This window comes from Musca vetustissima, unplaced genomic scaffold (genome assembly GCF_032173495.1).
Source record: "Musca vetustissima isolate MV318-11 ecotype Yass unplaced genomic scaffold, APGP_CSIRO_Mvet_v1 utg241106, whole genome shotgun sequence".
Lineage (NCBI taxonomy): Eukaryota > Metazoa > Arthropoda > Insecta > Diptera > Muscidae > Musca > Musca vetustissima.
The window spans coordinates 1-18,048 of NW_026880112.1; the positions used below are offsets into that span (position 1 = coordinate 1).

Consider the following 18,048-nt stretch of genomic DNA (forward strand, 5'->3'; position numbering starts at 1 on the left):
GATCATACTTTACAAACTACCAAAGCAGTCAGTAAGTTGAATGAGACTACAACATTGAAAAACAGCAAATATATTTATTATTAAATGTTTTTATTTTCCAGTTTCCAAGCCAGCTCCCCAATTTGAGGGAACCGCAGTTGTCAACAAAGAGATTGTCAAGCTTTCGCTGTCTCAATATGCCGGGAAATATGTTGTATTACTATTCTATCCATTGGATTTGTGAGTATAACTTTATGATCATATTGATATGCATAATTTTTGAGAACATGAGGGTTTTAGACCTATTTTTAATAACATCTAATAGTTTATAAACACCATCTTTCTAAAAATTATATTTAATTTAAAATCCAATATATTATTGACTGATTTTAAGTATATCCGCTTAGTAAGTGGAAAAGGACCAGTAAAATGAAATTGGATCCATAGACATGTCATTCTGCAGCCGATACTAAATTTTTCATTTGGCCAGATAAGAAGCTATATCTAAATAAAGAAACTTAACACACATCACTCTAGACTTAATTCATTACGCTGTGCCAAATTTCGTGCAAACCGAAAGATATATATAACACACACATCATTCTACGCCTAATTCATTACGCTGTGCCTAATTTCGTGCAAATCGAAAGATATATATATATATAGGGACTTTGGTGCTCCATTTACATTAAATCGGACAAAAATATATATGGGAGCTAAATCTAAATCTGAACCGATTTTCAGGAAACTTAACACACTTCATTCTAGACCTATTTCATTACGCTGTGCCAAATTTCGTGCAAATCGAGAGATATATAGGGACTTTGGGGCACCATTTACATTAAATCGGACGAAAATATATATATGGGAGCTATATCTAAATCTGAACCGATTTTCAGGAAACTTAACACACAACATTCTATACCTAATTGATTACGCTGTGCCAAATTTCGTGCAAATCGAGCACTTTGGTGCTCCATTTACTTTAAATCGGACGAAAATATATATGGGAGCTATATCTAAATCTGAACCGATTTTCAGGAAACTTAACACACAACATTCTATACCTAATTCATTACGCTGTGCCAAATTTCGTGCAAATCGAAAGATATATAGGGACTTTGGTGCACTATTTACCTTAAATCGGACGAAAATATATATGGGAGCTATATCTAAATCTGAACCGATTTCGTTCCTTGGGCCAAATAAGTGACCTATGCCAAATTTCATCCAAATCGGATCATAAATGCGACCTGTACTTTGTTCACAAAAATACATGGACGGACATGCGTAAATCGACTCAGAAAGTGATTCTATGCATATTCTCAAAAGGAACCATATGTCTATCTCGTTTCCTAATTATACCCTTCCCCTGTACCACAGTGTGGTGAAGGGTATAATTATTCCTATACTATTTTCGAATATAAAATAACTTCCGATTTACTTATTTATTTCTTCGATATTTTCCAGCACATTTGTATGTCCCACCGAAATCATTGCTTTCTCTGATCGCATTGAAGAATTCCGTAAAATAAATACTGAAGTAATTGCCTGCAGCGTGGATTCGCATTTCACACATTTAGCTTGGATCAATACACCACGTAAAGAAGGCGGATTGGGTAGTGTTAAAATTCCACTACTTTCCGATTTAACTCACAAAATTAGCCGAGACTATGGTGTCTACTTGGACGATTTGGGTCACACATTGCGTGGTCTTTTCATCATTGATCATCGTGGCATTCTACGTCAAATCACCATGAATGATTTACCTGTCGGCCGTTCCGTAGATGAAACTTTACGATTGGTACAAGCTTTCCAATACACCGATACACATGGTGAGGTTTGCCCAGCTGGTTGGAAACCTGGTGCAGATACTGTAAGTATTTTCAATTACATTCCTTAGAATAGTATTCAATATGCAATTCTTTTCTGTTTCGTTTTAGATTGTGCCAAATCCCAAAGAAAAAACTAAGTATTTTGAGAAAAATAATTAAAATGTTATCGTGGAAGAAACAGCAGTAACTGTGAATAATAATTTTTATGGCATTTTTTTCTTTTTCTTCAAAACAATCCATTTTTTACTATACACTTTTGTACTGAAAATCCATAACAGAAAAAAAAACAAAAAATATTTTAATTTTTAATGGCGTTTTTTATTTTGACTATCTGAACGAGCATTGGCCTCCTTACGTTTCCGTTTGTTCAAGGGATTACGGGGATCATATACATCGTACCAATCATCACCTTTGGTAGAGGCATCCTTAGCCAAGACAGGGACCTCTTCCTTGAACTTCAATGTATGACACAGCCAATCATCGCCTTGAATTTCTTTCTCCACCACATTGTCATCGACTTTATCACTCTCCACCTCAATATCTTCTTGTTCAGGATCTTCACGTTTTTGTTTCAAAGCATCCAATTTGGAACGGAACTTGGATAGTAAACTTAATGTGAAATCTTCTCGACTGGCGCCTTTTTTGGGTATTTTCGCTTTAAGACTTTCATATTTTTCCTTTTCTTCAATGAAACTTTTGATCAGTTCGTTATTGTCATGTTCCATTTTCTTGGCCTTTTCTTTGGAATCCTTTTGCATTTTCTTTTCCAGTTCTTCGTCTTTTTGTCTCTTTTCGCTTTGGTACTGTTTTTTCAGCGATTGGATTTCTTGGCGAATTTCTTCCCTAAAAGTGAAGATCGTAAAAATATTTCAATGGAAATGAAAAAAGAAAACTTACTTTTTCTTCTCCTTTTGAAGTCTCTTCTCATCTTCATGCGTTAGCAATTCGTCATCATCTGAATCGGAAATTTCTTCTACTTTGATGGGCCCTTTACTTTTTTTAGATTTTTCTAGAGTTTTTGATTTCAGTTTGTCTTTAATGCGCTGTTTTCGGTCATACAATTCCTCATCGTCTAATGGCTCCTCCTTTATGGGTACTTTCCATTCCCCCTCTGATTCTGAATTGCTGTCGTCTTCCAATTTTACTTTAACTGGTTCTTTGCTTAACTTCGGATCATCTACGACATCGTGCAAGGATTTTGCCTTTCCAGCATTTTTTTGTACAAATTCTGTGGTTTCAACTTCATCTTCTTCGGCTTCTTCGCCAAATGATAATAAGCCAAAATTTCTAAAAATCATAAAAAAGCCAATTAGATAAATTCCATCGGAGTTATTCCCATATGCAATTTCAAAATCTTACTTGACACCCTTTTCTTTCTTCTTTTTCTTGTCCTTCTTGACTTCCTTTTTCAGTTCCCTTGGTACAATATCATCAAACGGATTCTTTAGAATCTCTGCCTTCAATATTTTATGGGGATACATAGGTCTTTCATTGTGGTCCACTTCACCTTCCTCCAACTTTAACATATTGAAAACTGTGTCCCCAGTAACTTTTCCAAATAGAGTATTTTTGTTTTGTAACTCTGGTGTCGGTCCCATTGTAAAGAAAAACTGTGATCCATTATCGTCCTTATCCGAATTGGCCATACCGACAAGACCTCTTCTGGTATAGCGTAGACGTGAATGGAATTCATCTTTGAAGGGATGACCATATATCGATTCGCCACCTGTACCATCTCCACATGGATCTCCACCCTGTACAATGAAATCTTTTACGACACGATGAAAGATCGTGTTGTTGTAGTAGCCTTCCATACACAATTGAATGAAATTCCGACACGCCTTTGGACATTCTCGCGACCATAGTTCAATATCGATATCACCAACGGTAGTACGCAGCAACACCTATACGAATGTTTGAAAGTCAATATATGAATTAAAATTTTAAATGAAATTGAATTAGAACCAACGCCGGATGGAAGGCTATTCAAAGGGCGGGATTAAAAAATATATATTTAACTTAAATTAAATACCTTTCCCGATGTTGGGGGTTCCTGTATGTATATATTACTCATTTCTTATAATAATAATTAAAAAAATCGCGAAAACCCGAAATAAAATGTGCCGTTCCAAAACAAACAATAAACAAACGAATGGCCGATAAAACATAAACTCAAAACAAAATGGCTTACACTTCATTGTGTTTACGAATGAGGGCGATGAATAATGGTGAGATATTATCAGCTGTGAACGACAGGAGGTAATAATAGCTCTGTCTGTTTACTCGATAATAGGTAGCAATTTTTGTTTTGGTAACAATTGTTAGTCTGCTTTTCCACAGGCGAATTTTTATTTGGCAAATACTGAGTTTGTAGGCGGGGTGCGAGGAAGAAAAACAAAAATTTGCCTGTTCAGAATTTGCCGTACACGCAAATTCTGCTTTGCTCTGTTCGTTGAAAACAATTTTGTTGACATTTCCTTTTGAACCTATTCGCTTTACTGACACACAGCCGGCTTTTGTTTAAAAACCTGTTGCTTTAATTTGTGCAAGTGAAATTTAATTTTTAATTTTTGCAATTTATATAATAAAATATTAAAAAAAATCTTTAAAATGCAAACACGTTTGACTTTTATTTTCTTTCTTTTGTATTTTGATTCGCAAATTTGGCAAAGAAAAATTTGCTAATGGAAAAGCAAGCGAAAATTTCAAAAGAGAAAACAAAAAATTTGCCAAATAAAAATCTGCCTGTGGAAAAGCAGACTTACCAAATGTTACTAAATTTTGTCTGTTTACCCAAAAATCCAGTAAAAGAGAGTCAAGTGAGAGAGCAAGTTTGACAGTTCAACAACAACAAACATTCTGGAGTTTACTGAAAGAATTTTTTCGACGTTCCCACGCCTCTCATTCCCACCCCTGCCGACCGAGGGAGCGACCACCCCTTACGTAGGGATCGCGTACACACCATGATCCGTATCATGATGGAATTTGAGAGAGGAATAGAAAAACCAGTTAAGTGGGCCACACACGTCAAACATGTGCGTTCGATCGGTGTGAATCGAAGCAATGTTTGACGTGTGTGGTACGGTGTTCACACCGATTTGGCGGTGCGCACACCGATCGCAAGAAATTAAAAATTTTTAATTTTTCGGTGTGCGACGCGCACATGTTTTACGTCTGTGGCCTGGTGTGTGGATATTTTCTCATTTGTTGTGAAATTTCGAGGAGGGAGGATCAGCGGACAATTTCAAACATGTGCAAAAAATGTTTTGGAAGAATTTTTTGATGTTTTTTATACAAATCCTACAGTGTGGGAAATAAAAATATTTCCCCGGAATAATATAAAAGTACTTATTAAATTTATATTTAATAAAAATATTTGATAATTTTTCCATCATCACTATCGCTGTCTATCTTCACGCTTCAAAAATAAGTACGAAATGAAGTTTTGTGGATCCGTTTGACGTGTGTGGGCTAGCAGCTTCACACCGATCGAACGTGTTTGACGTGTGTGGCCCACTTTACAGAATCTACTTCAACTGCCACTTTGTTATTAAGTTTTACTACTCATTTAAAAATACAATAATAGGTGTGTATGGTTACTTTCCAGTAACATTTAGTATGATTTAGCAAATAAACAGCTGATTCAAGAAAACATTTGATTTGCGCCAAAATAAACAACAAACAAAGGACAAACACAATTATTTGTATTGCATTTAATATTAAAAATAAAATGAATAATAAAAGAAAATTTGATTTGGTATGTTCCCCGGGAACATTTAAGCTTTCTGCATCAATACATTGCCCTCTATCTGGAACGTGCCTAAAAATATATAAGGAATTAGTTTCTAATTTAAGGGAACCCCACCCATTCTCAATTTTAATTTTTCAAGATTTTTAATGGGCTGGTAAATCAATACCAATGCTTGTTGAGGTTTGTAACTTTGCACATATATAATTGAAGATTTAAAAGAGAAGAAAAATAATTTACAAACAATTTTTGTTATTGTTTTGTTGTTGTTTTTTGTAATTAAAGAAAAGTCCTTATTTTTGATGGCGGGCATGATAACTCCTCACTGGAACATCGGAATCCGAAAATTCCAACGGTGTTAGAAAAAGTAAATGTCTGGCTCTCGTATGAACTAGGACTATTGACTTCGCTCTAAAATTAACAAAATGGCGGACCTTTGAAAAAATATTTTTGGAAAATCGCCGATTTTTGACCAAAAACCAAGTTAAAAAGTAAGGAAGATATTCACCGATTGACTTTATCCTAGTTCATACGATAGCTATACACTCACAGAGAAACGTGAGAAATTAGTGTAGAATCGAATTAAATCAAAAAATTTTTTGACCCCGAGAATGGGGGGGTCCCCTTAATGAAATTTTGCATTACTTACGAATTCTCTTCCATTTTCTGTAATTTTTATACAACTTAACTTCAAATTAAACATTGCAAAATTTGAAAAATCTTTTGAATAATTTTTGTGCTTGGTCATAAAACAGCTGATCTTAAAATGGCTGAGTTTGCAAAATCTTATTGAATAAAATTCTTTCAGTAAACTCCAGTAAGTTTGTTGCTGTTGAACTGTCAAACTTGCTCTCTCACTTGTCTCTCTTTTACTGGATTTTTGGGTAAACAGACAACATTTAGTAACATTTGGTAACAATTGTTACCAAATATCGAGTAAACAGACAGAGCTAATATTAGATTTTATTTGTTCTACGCTCAAGCAAAAATCTACATTAGAATCATGGTATAATTATTACAAGGTAAGGCACAGCTACCAACTGATTACAATTTATTCTCAAGGTGACTTGTTCCATCAAATCAAAATACATATTTTGTGTATTGTTTTGAATACTATGTCAAATAAATTCAAAATAAATTGGAATATATTCAGTTTATTTGAAATGAAAATGAGGTTTTTAACACGTTCGTCTGAAGCTAATTACTTTGTTATAGATGAAACAAACATAAAAACCTTTGTCGTTCTAAATTATAGTACTATGAATGCGATCAAAAATACATTTTCAGCAGTTCACATATTTTTGTCAGTTATATTAACAATTTTAAAGCATGCTTTAAGGAGAAACTATTATTTTTTGGGACAAAAGTAGGGTTGTATTTGAAATTATCTCGATTTAGCACAGGATTTAGAACAAATCGAAATATTGAGTTGATTTAATTTTGTATGGTAAATCGAGATAAATTCAGCACGATTTAGCAATTAAATCCAGATAATGCACTAAACTCGCCTTAAATGAAAACAAATGCAACAAGTCGATCTGCTCATTTGACATATTTTAAACATTTTACCAAAAACACGAAAATTAATGGAATGTCAGGGTTTCTTTTCAGAATCGAGTTGGGGATATGATTTACATATTGTATCATGTGAATTAAGGGCTAAACAGAATGTTCGCGTTGAGCGTTTTTTGTTATCGCGTTAGCGCACGCAAAAAGTTAAAATATATTTAACTTAAAAGCGCAGCGCACATCAACTTCATGTGTTAGTGTTATCGTTTCCTTGTGGTTGTTGTATTTTCGATAACACAAAACGGAACGGATGGCTCAACGCGAGCATTCTGCTTAGCCCATTAGAGCAACAGGTAAGCAGGACGATAATGGAAAGATTGTTGTTCTATGCCAGCTCAGCGAGTGTTTGTTTTTTACATTGCTAAAAAACAAAAATAATTTGGATCCGTATACGTCGTTCTTGTTTTCCGAGTATATTTTACATATTCTCGGAACAGTTTTATTGAAAAAATTACTTTTCTGTGCGCCTTTTTTTCCGAGAACGACTTTTTGTGCAACCTTTTAAAAATACCCAGCGGTAACTCTGCACCTGATCACCCTGACTCAACACTGAGGCATTCATACGGACAGTGTCCGTGAGTGTCACACAACCCCAACAATGCGGTTCTCATTTAGTCTCCATTCCACCTCATTCGTAAATATTTTGTTAAGCTGCTTTGAGGTATTTTTATCGGCCATCTTGTCTTCTCCCCCATTCGTTAGCAAGTGGAACGTTTTTCAATTTTATTTTGGTTTGCAACATATTTTGAAAGTGTTAGGTTCTATTTGGAAGTGTAAAATATCCAAAAATAAATACCGCAGAACGACGACCAAAGATCAAAATAAAATTAAAGTGAACTTATAATTTAACACAAATAAAACAAAGAGTGAAACAATCCGTACAAATAAAAAAAAACTACAGTTTGTGGTAAATAGTAATTCACTTTCTCTTGTGGCTCCACTTTGCTTTGATTATTTTGGCAAATGATGAAAGAAAACCAAACAATGACGTAGGCGCCAGTATGTCATACGTGTTGGCCCCTACCCGTCCACAATCGTACAAACCTGTGCCAATTCATATTCAAACAGGCATCAGTATTTCGATGTGTGTTTCGGAGAATTTTCAAAACATATATAGATTTGAATACTTTTACGTACAGTTGCATTAAGTTTTATTTTCAATACCAATCATATTTGCAGATTCGTCTAAGTGTGTAAATACCGGTACAATGTCAATGCCAATGAATAATTTGGATAAAGGGGGATATGTGCCTCCTGGTTATAATCCAAATGCTCCAACAGCGCCTGGTGCTCCGGGAAATTATGTAAGTGTAAACATTCCAAGAGATTTTTTTAAAGACAATCCCTGAACCAAATTCAAAGCGAATGATAATTGAATACGCCCCACAATTGAAATAACAATTTGCTAAAATTTTGGGTGGGCTTCAAAGGCAAAAAAGTGACGCACATTTAGGTTCTGTATTCAGTGTCTAAGGCAAATATAAAGATAAATAGACGCCTAAGACAGTTTTATACTTTCTTTGCGGAACATCCATTGTGTTATTTCTTTGAAAAAAAATCTAATTAGAATTACTAAAACTATTCAAAGCATTTAGTGCTTTTCGCAGCACTATCAACACCAATTATAGCTCTGTCTGTTTACTCCATATTTGGTAACAATTGTTACCAAATGTTACTAAATGTTGTCTGTTTACCCAAGAATCCAGGAAAAGAGCAAGGTTGACAATTCAACAACAACAAACTTACTGGAGTTTACTGAAAGAATTTTATGCAGTAAGATTTTGCAAACTCACCCGTTTTGGATCACCTGTTTTATGACCAAACATAAAAATTATTCAAAACATTTTTTTAATTTGCAAAGTTCAATTTAAAGTTAAGTTGTATAAAAACTACAGAAAATGGAAGAAAATTCGTAGTTAATGCAAAGTTTCATTAAATTAGAAACTAATTCCTTATATATTTTAAGGCACGTTCAGATTGAAGGCAATGTATTGATGCAGAAAGCTTAAATGTTCCCGGGGAACATACCAAATCAAATTTTCTTTTATTATTCATTTTATTTTTAATATTAAATGCAATACAAATAATTGTGTGTGTCCTTTGTTTGTTGTTTATTTTGGCGCAAATCAAATGTTTTCTTGAATCAGCTTTTTCTTTGCTAAATCATACTAAATGTTGTCTGTTTACTTTTCTCAGTATTATCGCAAAAGAGAGTAAAAAAGGCGTAGTCTCTGAACTAGAACTTACTGAATAATTTCATAGAATTTGTTTCGCAAAATAGATATATAAAAACATTAAGCAAATTCCCTTAATAAACATGCTGTTGTATATTCTAGTACGTTTTGGGACCAATTTAGAATAAGTTCATTAAAAATATTATTTGAAGTGAATGCCCTAATATATTCTAACAATTTATTTTACAAAAAAAAGTAAACAGACTGATTATATAAATACACCTTATATAAATACACATTGGTTGTTCTTTTTTTGTCCACAACAAAAAAATTTAATCCACATTTAAATTTGATGTTTTTATTGAATTCGTTGAATACATTATCCGTAACACGCTGCATGTCTTACGAAAATAATATATTCCTCTATAATATCCATATAATGCATAATGTAATCGTTGAGTGATAATATATTATTTTTAGATCCTTAGAAATATGTTAAAGAATTTATTCTCCCGATTTCATTAAGTAATTTATTGTTTTAATATAAAAATATTTGTTTTATTATATTTTATAATTACAAATATAACGATGTTACATAAAGTTTTAAAAGGAAAATTAAACGTATTCATAGGATATATTTGGACACAGGCAATACAAAAATTTCCATTGTTATCTGAAAAAATTGTTCAAAATAAAATTTTGAAATAATAATAAATCCTCATAATAATTTATAAATCCTCATAAAGTAGGTTAACCTGGTAAAAAGTTCTAATGTACAAGGAGTTTTAAACATTTTGAATTCACCAGATTAATTATTTATTGAAATGCTGCCAGTTTTATTATAATTATGTTAAGAATTAATAATTTCATAATTGTTTTCTTTGTTCACTTCATTTGCGCAACGTTTTTTTTCTAATACTTTTCCACCGACCTCAACAAAATTACTCAGTGGAAAAAGTGAGAACGTTTTACATTGAGAATCGATTTATTGTTTTTGAAATGTTTCCACTTTACTAGCTTTATATTTAGGTTCATCCATGATACAATTATTCAAGGTAGGCCATAGCAACTTATAAATTATAATTGTTTCTTACTGTGGCTTGTTATGCTAAAGTCATATACAATATGTGTGTAATGTTTGAAAAATATATATTCCAAAATCGATATATTTGCAGATGTAGTTTACAACATTTGCAAGAAGAAATGTATGATTTGTGAATGAATCAATATGTAAATCATATCCCCAACTCGATTTTGAAAAGAAGACCTGACATTCCATTAATTTTTCGCGTTTTTTTGGTAAAAAAAAATTCAAATGAACAGATCGACTTGTTGCATTTGTTTTCATTTATTCTGACATTGCCCACAAGGTAGAGGTGTATTTTCTCCTTTCTGACAAAAGCTACCCTACCTTGTATAATTGTACCATTGGTTCATCTGTTTCGAAATTTTGTTTACTTCTCGCAGTGTTGCCAAAACTTGATTGAGAAAACATGCTAAAAATTTTAGAAAAGTGCTAGAAAAAATGTTAAAAATGAATAAAAAGAAATTAGTTTATAGTTTATATTGAAATCTATGTTTCTTAGAAAATTATTGATAGGGGTGAGGGGGCAATTTTGACAACTTTTTCCTTTCAAGTCTCATACAATTTTTTATTTTGTATTTTATTTTATAAATTTTAACTAAGAGCGTTTACATTTAACAGGATTTCGTTTACCCAGTGGGTTTCAATTGTCAATTCCTTTACATACATGCCAAATAAATCCTCATAAAGTAGGTAACAGTACGTTTACATTGTACTGGATTTCGTTAATCCAGTGGGTATAAGTTGTCAATTCCATTGCATATATGTCCAATAAATCCTCATAAAGTAAGATAACCCGGTAAAAAGTTCTAATGTATACGACATTTAACCCGGTAAAAGTTCTAATGTTTATGCCGTTAAATAGGTGCAAATGTAGCCTTTACATTGATTATGACATACTTTAAGTTCAATTTAAATATTTTATTACTGTTTTGCTGGACCAAGTCATTATGTTCAAATTTTAAAGGGAAGAGCGAACAAATTCACGGTGAATTGATGTCCAGGATAAGACTGTATATGTTTCAATAAGCTCGTTCTCTGCGTTCTCTTATAGCAAAGCATTTCATATGGCCATTTCTCACTTATTCTCCGAGCATTTTCTCTCTGCTCACCCCTACTCTAGAGGTCAAAAAATTGAACATGGGGGGAACGCTAAAGAAAAAGCATATTGAGCGAGTCAAATTGACCGAGAGCGTATACTACATGTATACGCTCTCTGTTCTAGAAGGACAGAGACCGGGTGTGGGGGGTATACCTAAATATTTACAGGGTTCTACCTATTCTAATAATGGTTAGTATTATCATTACCACAATCGGTGATAGCATTGCAATAAAGTTCCGGTTTTTGGGGATGAAATTAGCCAAAAAAGAGTCGTTTTTCGTCTAGATGCAACTTGTAAAATCCGAACATCAATAAAAAATAAATAGGGGAATCTAGTCAACGAAAAAACATGGCTGTTTTGATAATGATCCGTCAATATTTTTCTATTGTTCACAGAGTTTGTATATTCTGATATTGTATGTTTTGTAGTATTTTTATAACACCGACACGGCAATTAGTTTCGCAAAAAATTGAAGTCTTATGGTAGTTGCGGTGGATATCATAGGAATAGCCCCGTCCGACTATACTGCTCCGCTCATTGGAAATAATATTGGAAAATCAAATTCACCTGCTCCGCTCATTGGAAATAATATTGGAAAATCAAATTCACCATGTCAAATATACGGTCAATGTGAAATCGATACTAAAAATTTTGAAAAATCCGAATTAAAAATGCTAAAAATTCAATCAATTCAATTTGTTTGGTGCTAAACGAGTTTAGAAAGTGCTTAATCTAGCACTAAACGTACTAAATTGGCAACACGCAATAAAAATTTGTTTAATTAATTTGTTGAGTAAAATAAAAATTGGGTAAACTAGTGCATTTTTGCCAATAGTCGGCAATTCGCATTTTATTTAAACAAAAATGATAAATTTAATCGATTTTTCTTTTTTTTTCATGAGTAATAAATATTACAATTGTAAAACATGGTGCCGTCTTTTGGGAAACTTTTATATGTTATAATTTTTTTCAATGAAAAATTAGAATTGCGTGCTTTTTTATATTACAATGAAGTGAATTAATAAATGAAATGAAAATTTGACATGTGTACATAACAGAGGTGGAAGTTTCCAAAACACTTAACTTTTTCCTGTTTATAGCGCGCTTTTTGTGCTAAGATCTTTCCGAAGTGCCCTCGTATTAGCTTAAATAATAATAAAATCCAAACAATGACATATCAATGAATAATCTAAATAAATTCAAGATACACAAGAAGCAGTAACTCTAAAATATGAAATTTAATCAAACGAAAACTTCGGATGCAACAACTGAAGATTCCGAGTGTAATCTACACAGCACGGACCACCTACACAGCGGTAAATAAACATTTCTCATAAAAAACAATCAAAAAAATAATCAAAAAAAGTATATATTTTAACCTTTAGTAGAAAAAAAGTAAACTTTCTAAGTGAAAAAAAAACTTTTGATGCTAACTTGAAAAAAACATTCTTGCCTAACAAAAACGTTTTGGTGTTACTCAGAATTCCATTATTTTGCTCCTGTGCTCATTTGCTGGTGCAACGCACATGCAAATGAGCACAGGAGCAAAAGTACGAGCGTATCAAATTAAAAAAAGTAATGACAATCAGTGTTGCCGTTTGAAAAAATCAACAATTTATGCCCAAAAATTCAAGAGTTGAAAAAGTATACATTGACGTTAAATATTAAAAGCGGGGTGCCCATTTTGTTTTCAAATGTTGGAAAAGTAATAACCAAATTGATTTTTATTTTTAAATCGTTTTTTTAATGCCTTTGTTTTAAAACATTTTTCATTGCTGCAGCAAAATATCCATCACAGAAATATTCGTTTAGGCCCCATATGTCTTTGGACCAAATCCGATTCGACAATTTGGTGTCCATTTGCAAATGACCGTCTGTTTGACTGGTGCACACGATACATTTCGAAAGAAGTAGCCGATTTCATCCAAACTTAGCATATCGTAATGTTCCTTCCAAAGTTCAAGAGAATATCGAACCACTCCATCGGGTACATCCCCACAAAGTGTCGAAATTTTTAACATTTGTTTATCCAATATCAGTTGAATCGAATGTCATGTTCAAACTTTGCATATACTTTTACCCTACCTAGATCTAGTTCGAAGATGGTAATCCACGGCTCATTCCTTCAGGGTCAACATTTTAAAAAGTTGTAAATATTGATTTGATACATTGATTGCACATCGCAATATTTTACCAAAACTGCATTAAATCCGAATATGTGGCCTTTAGGGCAATTTCTTCCAAATAAATTGTCAACTTTTTTATAAAAACATATACCCTATATATAACATATATAAAACGGATGGTAAATACTATAGGTCTAATCATGAAAGACATTAATACTTTTACTTCATATAGATTTAGGGCAGTTATCAATATAATAATACAATGTTCCACCTTGGCACTAGAGAGTAATTCCGTAGACCACAGTTAACCACAGGTTGAGGGTATATATAGCATTTCCACATTAAATGAACCCTTTTACAAATTAAATGAACCCTTTTCCAAATTAAATGAAACCTTTTCCAAATTAAATGAAACCTTTTCCAAATTAAATGAAACCTTTTCCAAATTAAATGAAACTTTTTCCAAATTAAATGAAACCTTTTACAAATAGAATGAAACCTTTTCCAATTGAAATGAAACCTTTTACAAATAGAATGAAACTTTTTCCAAATTAAATGAAACCTTTATTCTTATCTAAGGAAATATAATATTTGCACTAATTTTAAACCAATATTTGAAAATTAAATCAAAGAATATTAACAAATATAGTTGTATGGCTATGTAATTAACATAAATATTCTTTAATTCGGTGTGATTTCATTTAATATCTTTACTACATAAAACTAAATAAATAGTAATACAAACTGGGGCATTTCTTGACCCGGTCCTAAATGCGAAATACATATTTGACTTAATAAATTGTTGATGATAAGGTAACTGCTTATCTTAATGAAGGGGTTCCCGACTTGCAGCTTGTGGGATTTTCAAAACCATGTCCATGAATACTTCGCTCGATTACATCAACAATGTTATGTTCCATTGAAACGTCACACAGCTCAGCTCTTGCACATAATTTTATTTTTGAAAATGCATTTTCGATTGGATTTAGCATTGGAGAATAAGGCGGTAAGAATTTAAGGTTGCATCTTTTAAATTCGATCAAATTTTTTATGTCATGTCGCTTGTGTATTTGAGCGTTATTTTCCAACTCTGGATTGATTTTCTCAAAAAAAATTTCTATACATAATTTATCTCAGTCTGCATTGACACTGGAATTAGAAACGATTGTGTGATGTACAACTCCCGCGTTGTTTATTGCTGCAATTATAGTGACATTACGACCTCTGACCATAAGCAACACAATGTGTGCTCTTGTTCCTTGTCTTAAACGGGCTTGGGTTCTTCGTATGTGAAGATTAAATCCACACTCTTCAATGAATATTAATTTTTTGGAACATTGAAGGAAAATAAGCGTGGAGGAAATAGAACTAAGTTGTTGACACCACAAGTTTTAAGTCTGATCGAGTTCTACATAGAAAGTCAACCTGGAATTACCCTCAAAGCGATAAAAACTAAACTGTTGAGAGAAAATGTTATAAATATTTCCACAAGCTGCATAGAAAATGGATTACGGAAATTAAAAATTACGTTGAAGATGACCTCTATTAAAATAGAACGAATGAATGACTCCAGAACATTAGGCTTGAGACAAAAATATGCTCAAGACTTTACAAAATGGATACCCCAACAAGGAGAAAAATTAATATTCATTGATGAGTGTGGATTTAATCTTCACATACGAAGAACCCAAGCCCGTTCAAGACAAGGAACAAGAGCACACATTGTGTTGCCTACGGTCAGAGGTCGTAATGTCACTATAATTGCAGCAATAAACAACGCGGGAGTTGTACATCACACAATCGTTTCTAATTCCAGTGTCAATGCAGAAAGATTTAAATTATTTATAGAATTTTTTTTTTTTTTTTTGAGAAAATCAATCCAGGGTTGGAATATAACGCTCAAATACACAAGCGACATGACATAAAAAATTTGATCGAATCCAAAAGATGCAACCTTAAATTCTTACCGCCTTATTCTCCAATGCTAAATCCAATCGAAAATGCATTTTCAAAAATAAAATTATGTCCAAGAGCTGAGCTGTGTGACGTTTCAATGGAACATAACATTGTTGATGTAATCGAGCGAAGTATTCAAAAGCTTACTCGGCAAGATTGTTCTAACTACGTTATGGACATGGTTTTGAAAATCCCACAAGCTGCAAGTCGGGAACCCCTTCATTAAGATAAGCAGTTACCTTATCATCAACAATTTATTAAGTCAAATATGTATTTCGCATTTAGGACCGGGTATTCAATTCTTGTTCTTAAATATTTATTTATTAAAATGTCAAGAAATACCCCAGTTTGTATTACTATTTATTTAGTGTTATGTAGTAAAGATAGTAAATGAAATCACACCGAATTAAAGAATATTTATGTTAATTACATAGCCATACAATTATATTTGTTAATATTCTTTGATTTAATTTTCAAATATTGGTTTAAAATTAGTGCAAATATTATATTTCCTTAGATAAGAATAAAGGTTTCATTTAATTTGGAAAAAGTTTCATTCTATTTGTAAAAGGTTTCATTTCAATTGGAAAAGGTTTCATTCTATTTGTAAAAGGTTTCATTTCAAGTGGAAAAGGTTTCATTTAATTTGGAAAAGGTTTCATTTAATTTGGAAAAGGTTTCATTTAATTTGGAAAAGGTTTCATTTAATTTGGAAAAGGGTTCATTTAATTTGTAAAAGGTTTCATTTAATGTGGAAATGCTATATATGCCGGCAAACCGACTGAATGACCTAAAATAAAACCAGTGGGCGGAGCAGAATATTCGGACTGATCATACAATACCCTACACAAATACGACTGGACATACATTTTTCATGACAGTTGCCCATATTTGCACCTCTAATAATACTAAACGCTATTAGTATAATATATATATATATATAGCATTTCCACATTAAATGAAACCTTTTACAAATTAAATGAACCCTTTTCCAAATTAAATGAAACCTTTTCCAAATTAAATGAAACCTTTTCCAAATTAAATGAAACCTTTTCCAAATTAAATGAAACCTTTTCCAATTAAAATGAAACCTTTTAGAAATAGAATGAAACTTTTTACAAATGGAATGAAACCTTTTACAAATAGAATGAAACTTTTTCCAAATTAAATGAAACCTTTATTCTTATCCAAGGAAATATAATATTTGCAGTAATTTTAAATCAATATTTGAAAATTAAATCAATGAATATTAACAAATATAGTTGTATGGCTATGTAATTAACATAAATATTCTTTAATTCGGTGTGATTTTATTTAGTATCTTTACTACATAAAACTAAATAAATAGTTATACAAACTGGGGCATTTCTTGACTTTTAATAAATAAATATTTTAGAACAAGAATTGAATACCCGGTCCTAAATGCGAAATACATATTTGACTTAATAAATTGTTGATGATAAGGTAACTGCTTATCTTAATGAAGGGGTTCCCGACTTGCAGCTTGTGGGATTTTCAAAACCATGTCCATAGCGTAGTTAGAACAATCTTGCCGAGTAAGCTTTTGAATAATTCGCTCGATTACATCAACAAAGCCATAAAAACTAAACTGTTGAGAGAAAATGATATAAATATTTCCACAAGCTGCATAGAATATGGATTAGGGAAATTAAAAATTACGTTTAAGACGGCCTCTATTGAAATAGAACGAATGAATGACTCCAGAACATTAGGCTTGACACAAAAATATGCTCAAGACTTTACTAAATGGATACCCCAACAACTCATCAATTAATATTAATTGATGAGTGTGGATTTAATCTTCACATGCGAAGAACCCAAGCCCGTTCAAGACAAGGAACAAAAGCACACATTGTGTTGCCTACGGTCAGAGGTCGTAATGTCACTATAATTGCAGCAATAAACAACGCGGGAGTTGTACATCACACAATCGTTTCTAATTCCAGTGTCAATGCAGACAGATTTCAGTTATTTATAGAATTTTTTTTTTTTTTTGAGATAATCAATCCAGAGATGGAAAATAACGCTTAAATACACAAGCGACATGACATAAAAAATTTAAACGAATCCAAAAGATGCAACCTTAAATTCTTACCGCCTTATTCTCCAATGCTAAATCCAATCGAAAATGCATTTTCAAAAATAAAATTATGTGCAAGAGCTGAGCTGTGTGACGTTTCAATGGAACATAACATTATTGATGTAATCGAGCGAATTATTCAAAAGCTTACTCGGCAAGATTGTTCTAACTACGCTATGGACATGGTTTTGAAAATCCCACAAGCTGCAAGGCGGGAACCCCTTCATTAAGATAAGCAGTTACCTTATCATCTACAATTTATTAAGTCAAATATGTATTTCGGATTTAGGACCGGTTATTCAATTCTTGTTCTAAAATATTTATTTATTAAAAGTCAAGAAATGCCCCAGTTTGTATTACTATTTATTTAGTT

General features: G+C 32.4%; 2 protein-coding genes across 2 annotated transcripts; one reads left to right on the plus strand and one right to left on the minus strand.

The window, feature by feature from the left end:
• Positions 1-6: 6 nt before the first annotated feature.
• LOC133325497 (peroxiredoxin-4-like) lies at positions 7-2,008 on the plus strand (the record flags this gene model as incomplete). Its single annotated transcript, XM_061534240.1, has 4 exons — positions 7-31; positions 102-219; positions 1,450-1,855; positions 1,923-2,008. Coding segments are annotated over 4 exons (600 nt in total), but the record flags the coding sequence as incomplete, so codon positions are not given.
• Positions 2,009-2,119: 111 nt separating this feature from the next.
• LOC133325498 (spliceosome-associated protein CWC27 homolog) lies at positions 2,120-7,693 on the minus strand. Its single transcript, XM_061534241.1, has 4 exons — positions 7,643-7,693; positions 3,174-3,718; positions 2,712-3,101; positions 2,120-2,657 (listed from the first exon to the last, which is right to left on the minus strand). Exons 1-4 carry the CDS (start codon positions 7,691-7,693, stop codon positions 2,120-2,122), a joined length of 1,524 nt encoding a protein of 507 aa, XP_061390225.1.
• Positions 7,694-18,048: the final 10,355 nt, after the last annotated feature.

Excerpts from the sequence above, each read along its gene's own strand:
- LOC133325498 (XM_061534241.1), bottom strand. The coding sequence starts at position 7,693 with ATGAATGCCTCAGTGTTGAGTCAGGGTGATCAGGTGCAGAGTTACCGC. Across the intron at positions 3,102-3,173 it reads AAGAAAGAAAAGGGTGTCAA|AAATTTTGGCTTATTATCAT; the intron begins GTAAGATTTTGA and ends TATGATTTTTAG. Across the intron at positions 2,658-2,711 it reads CTTCAAAAGGAGAAGAAAAA|GGAAGAAATTCGCCAAGAAA; the intron begins GTAAGTTTTCTT and ends CTTCACTTTTAG.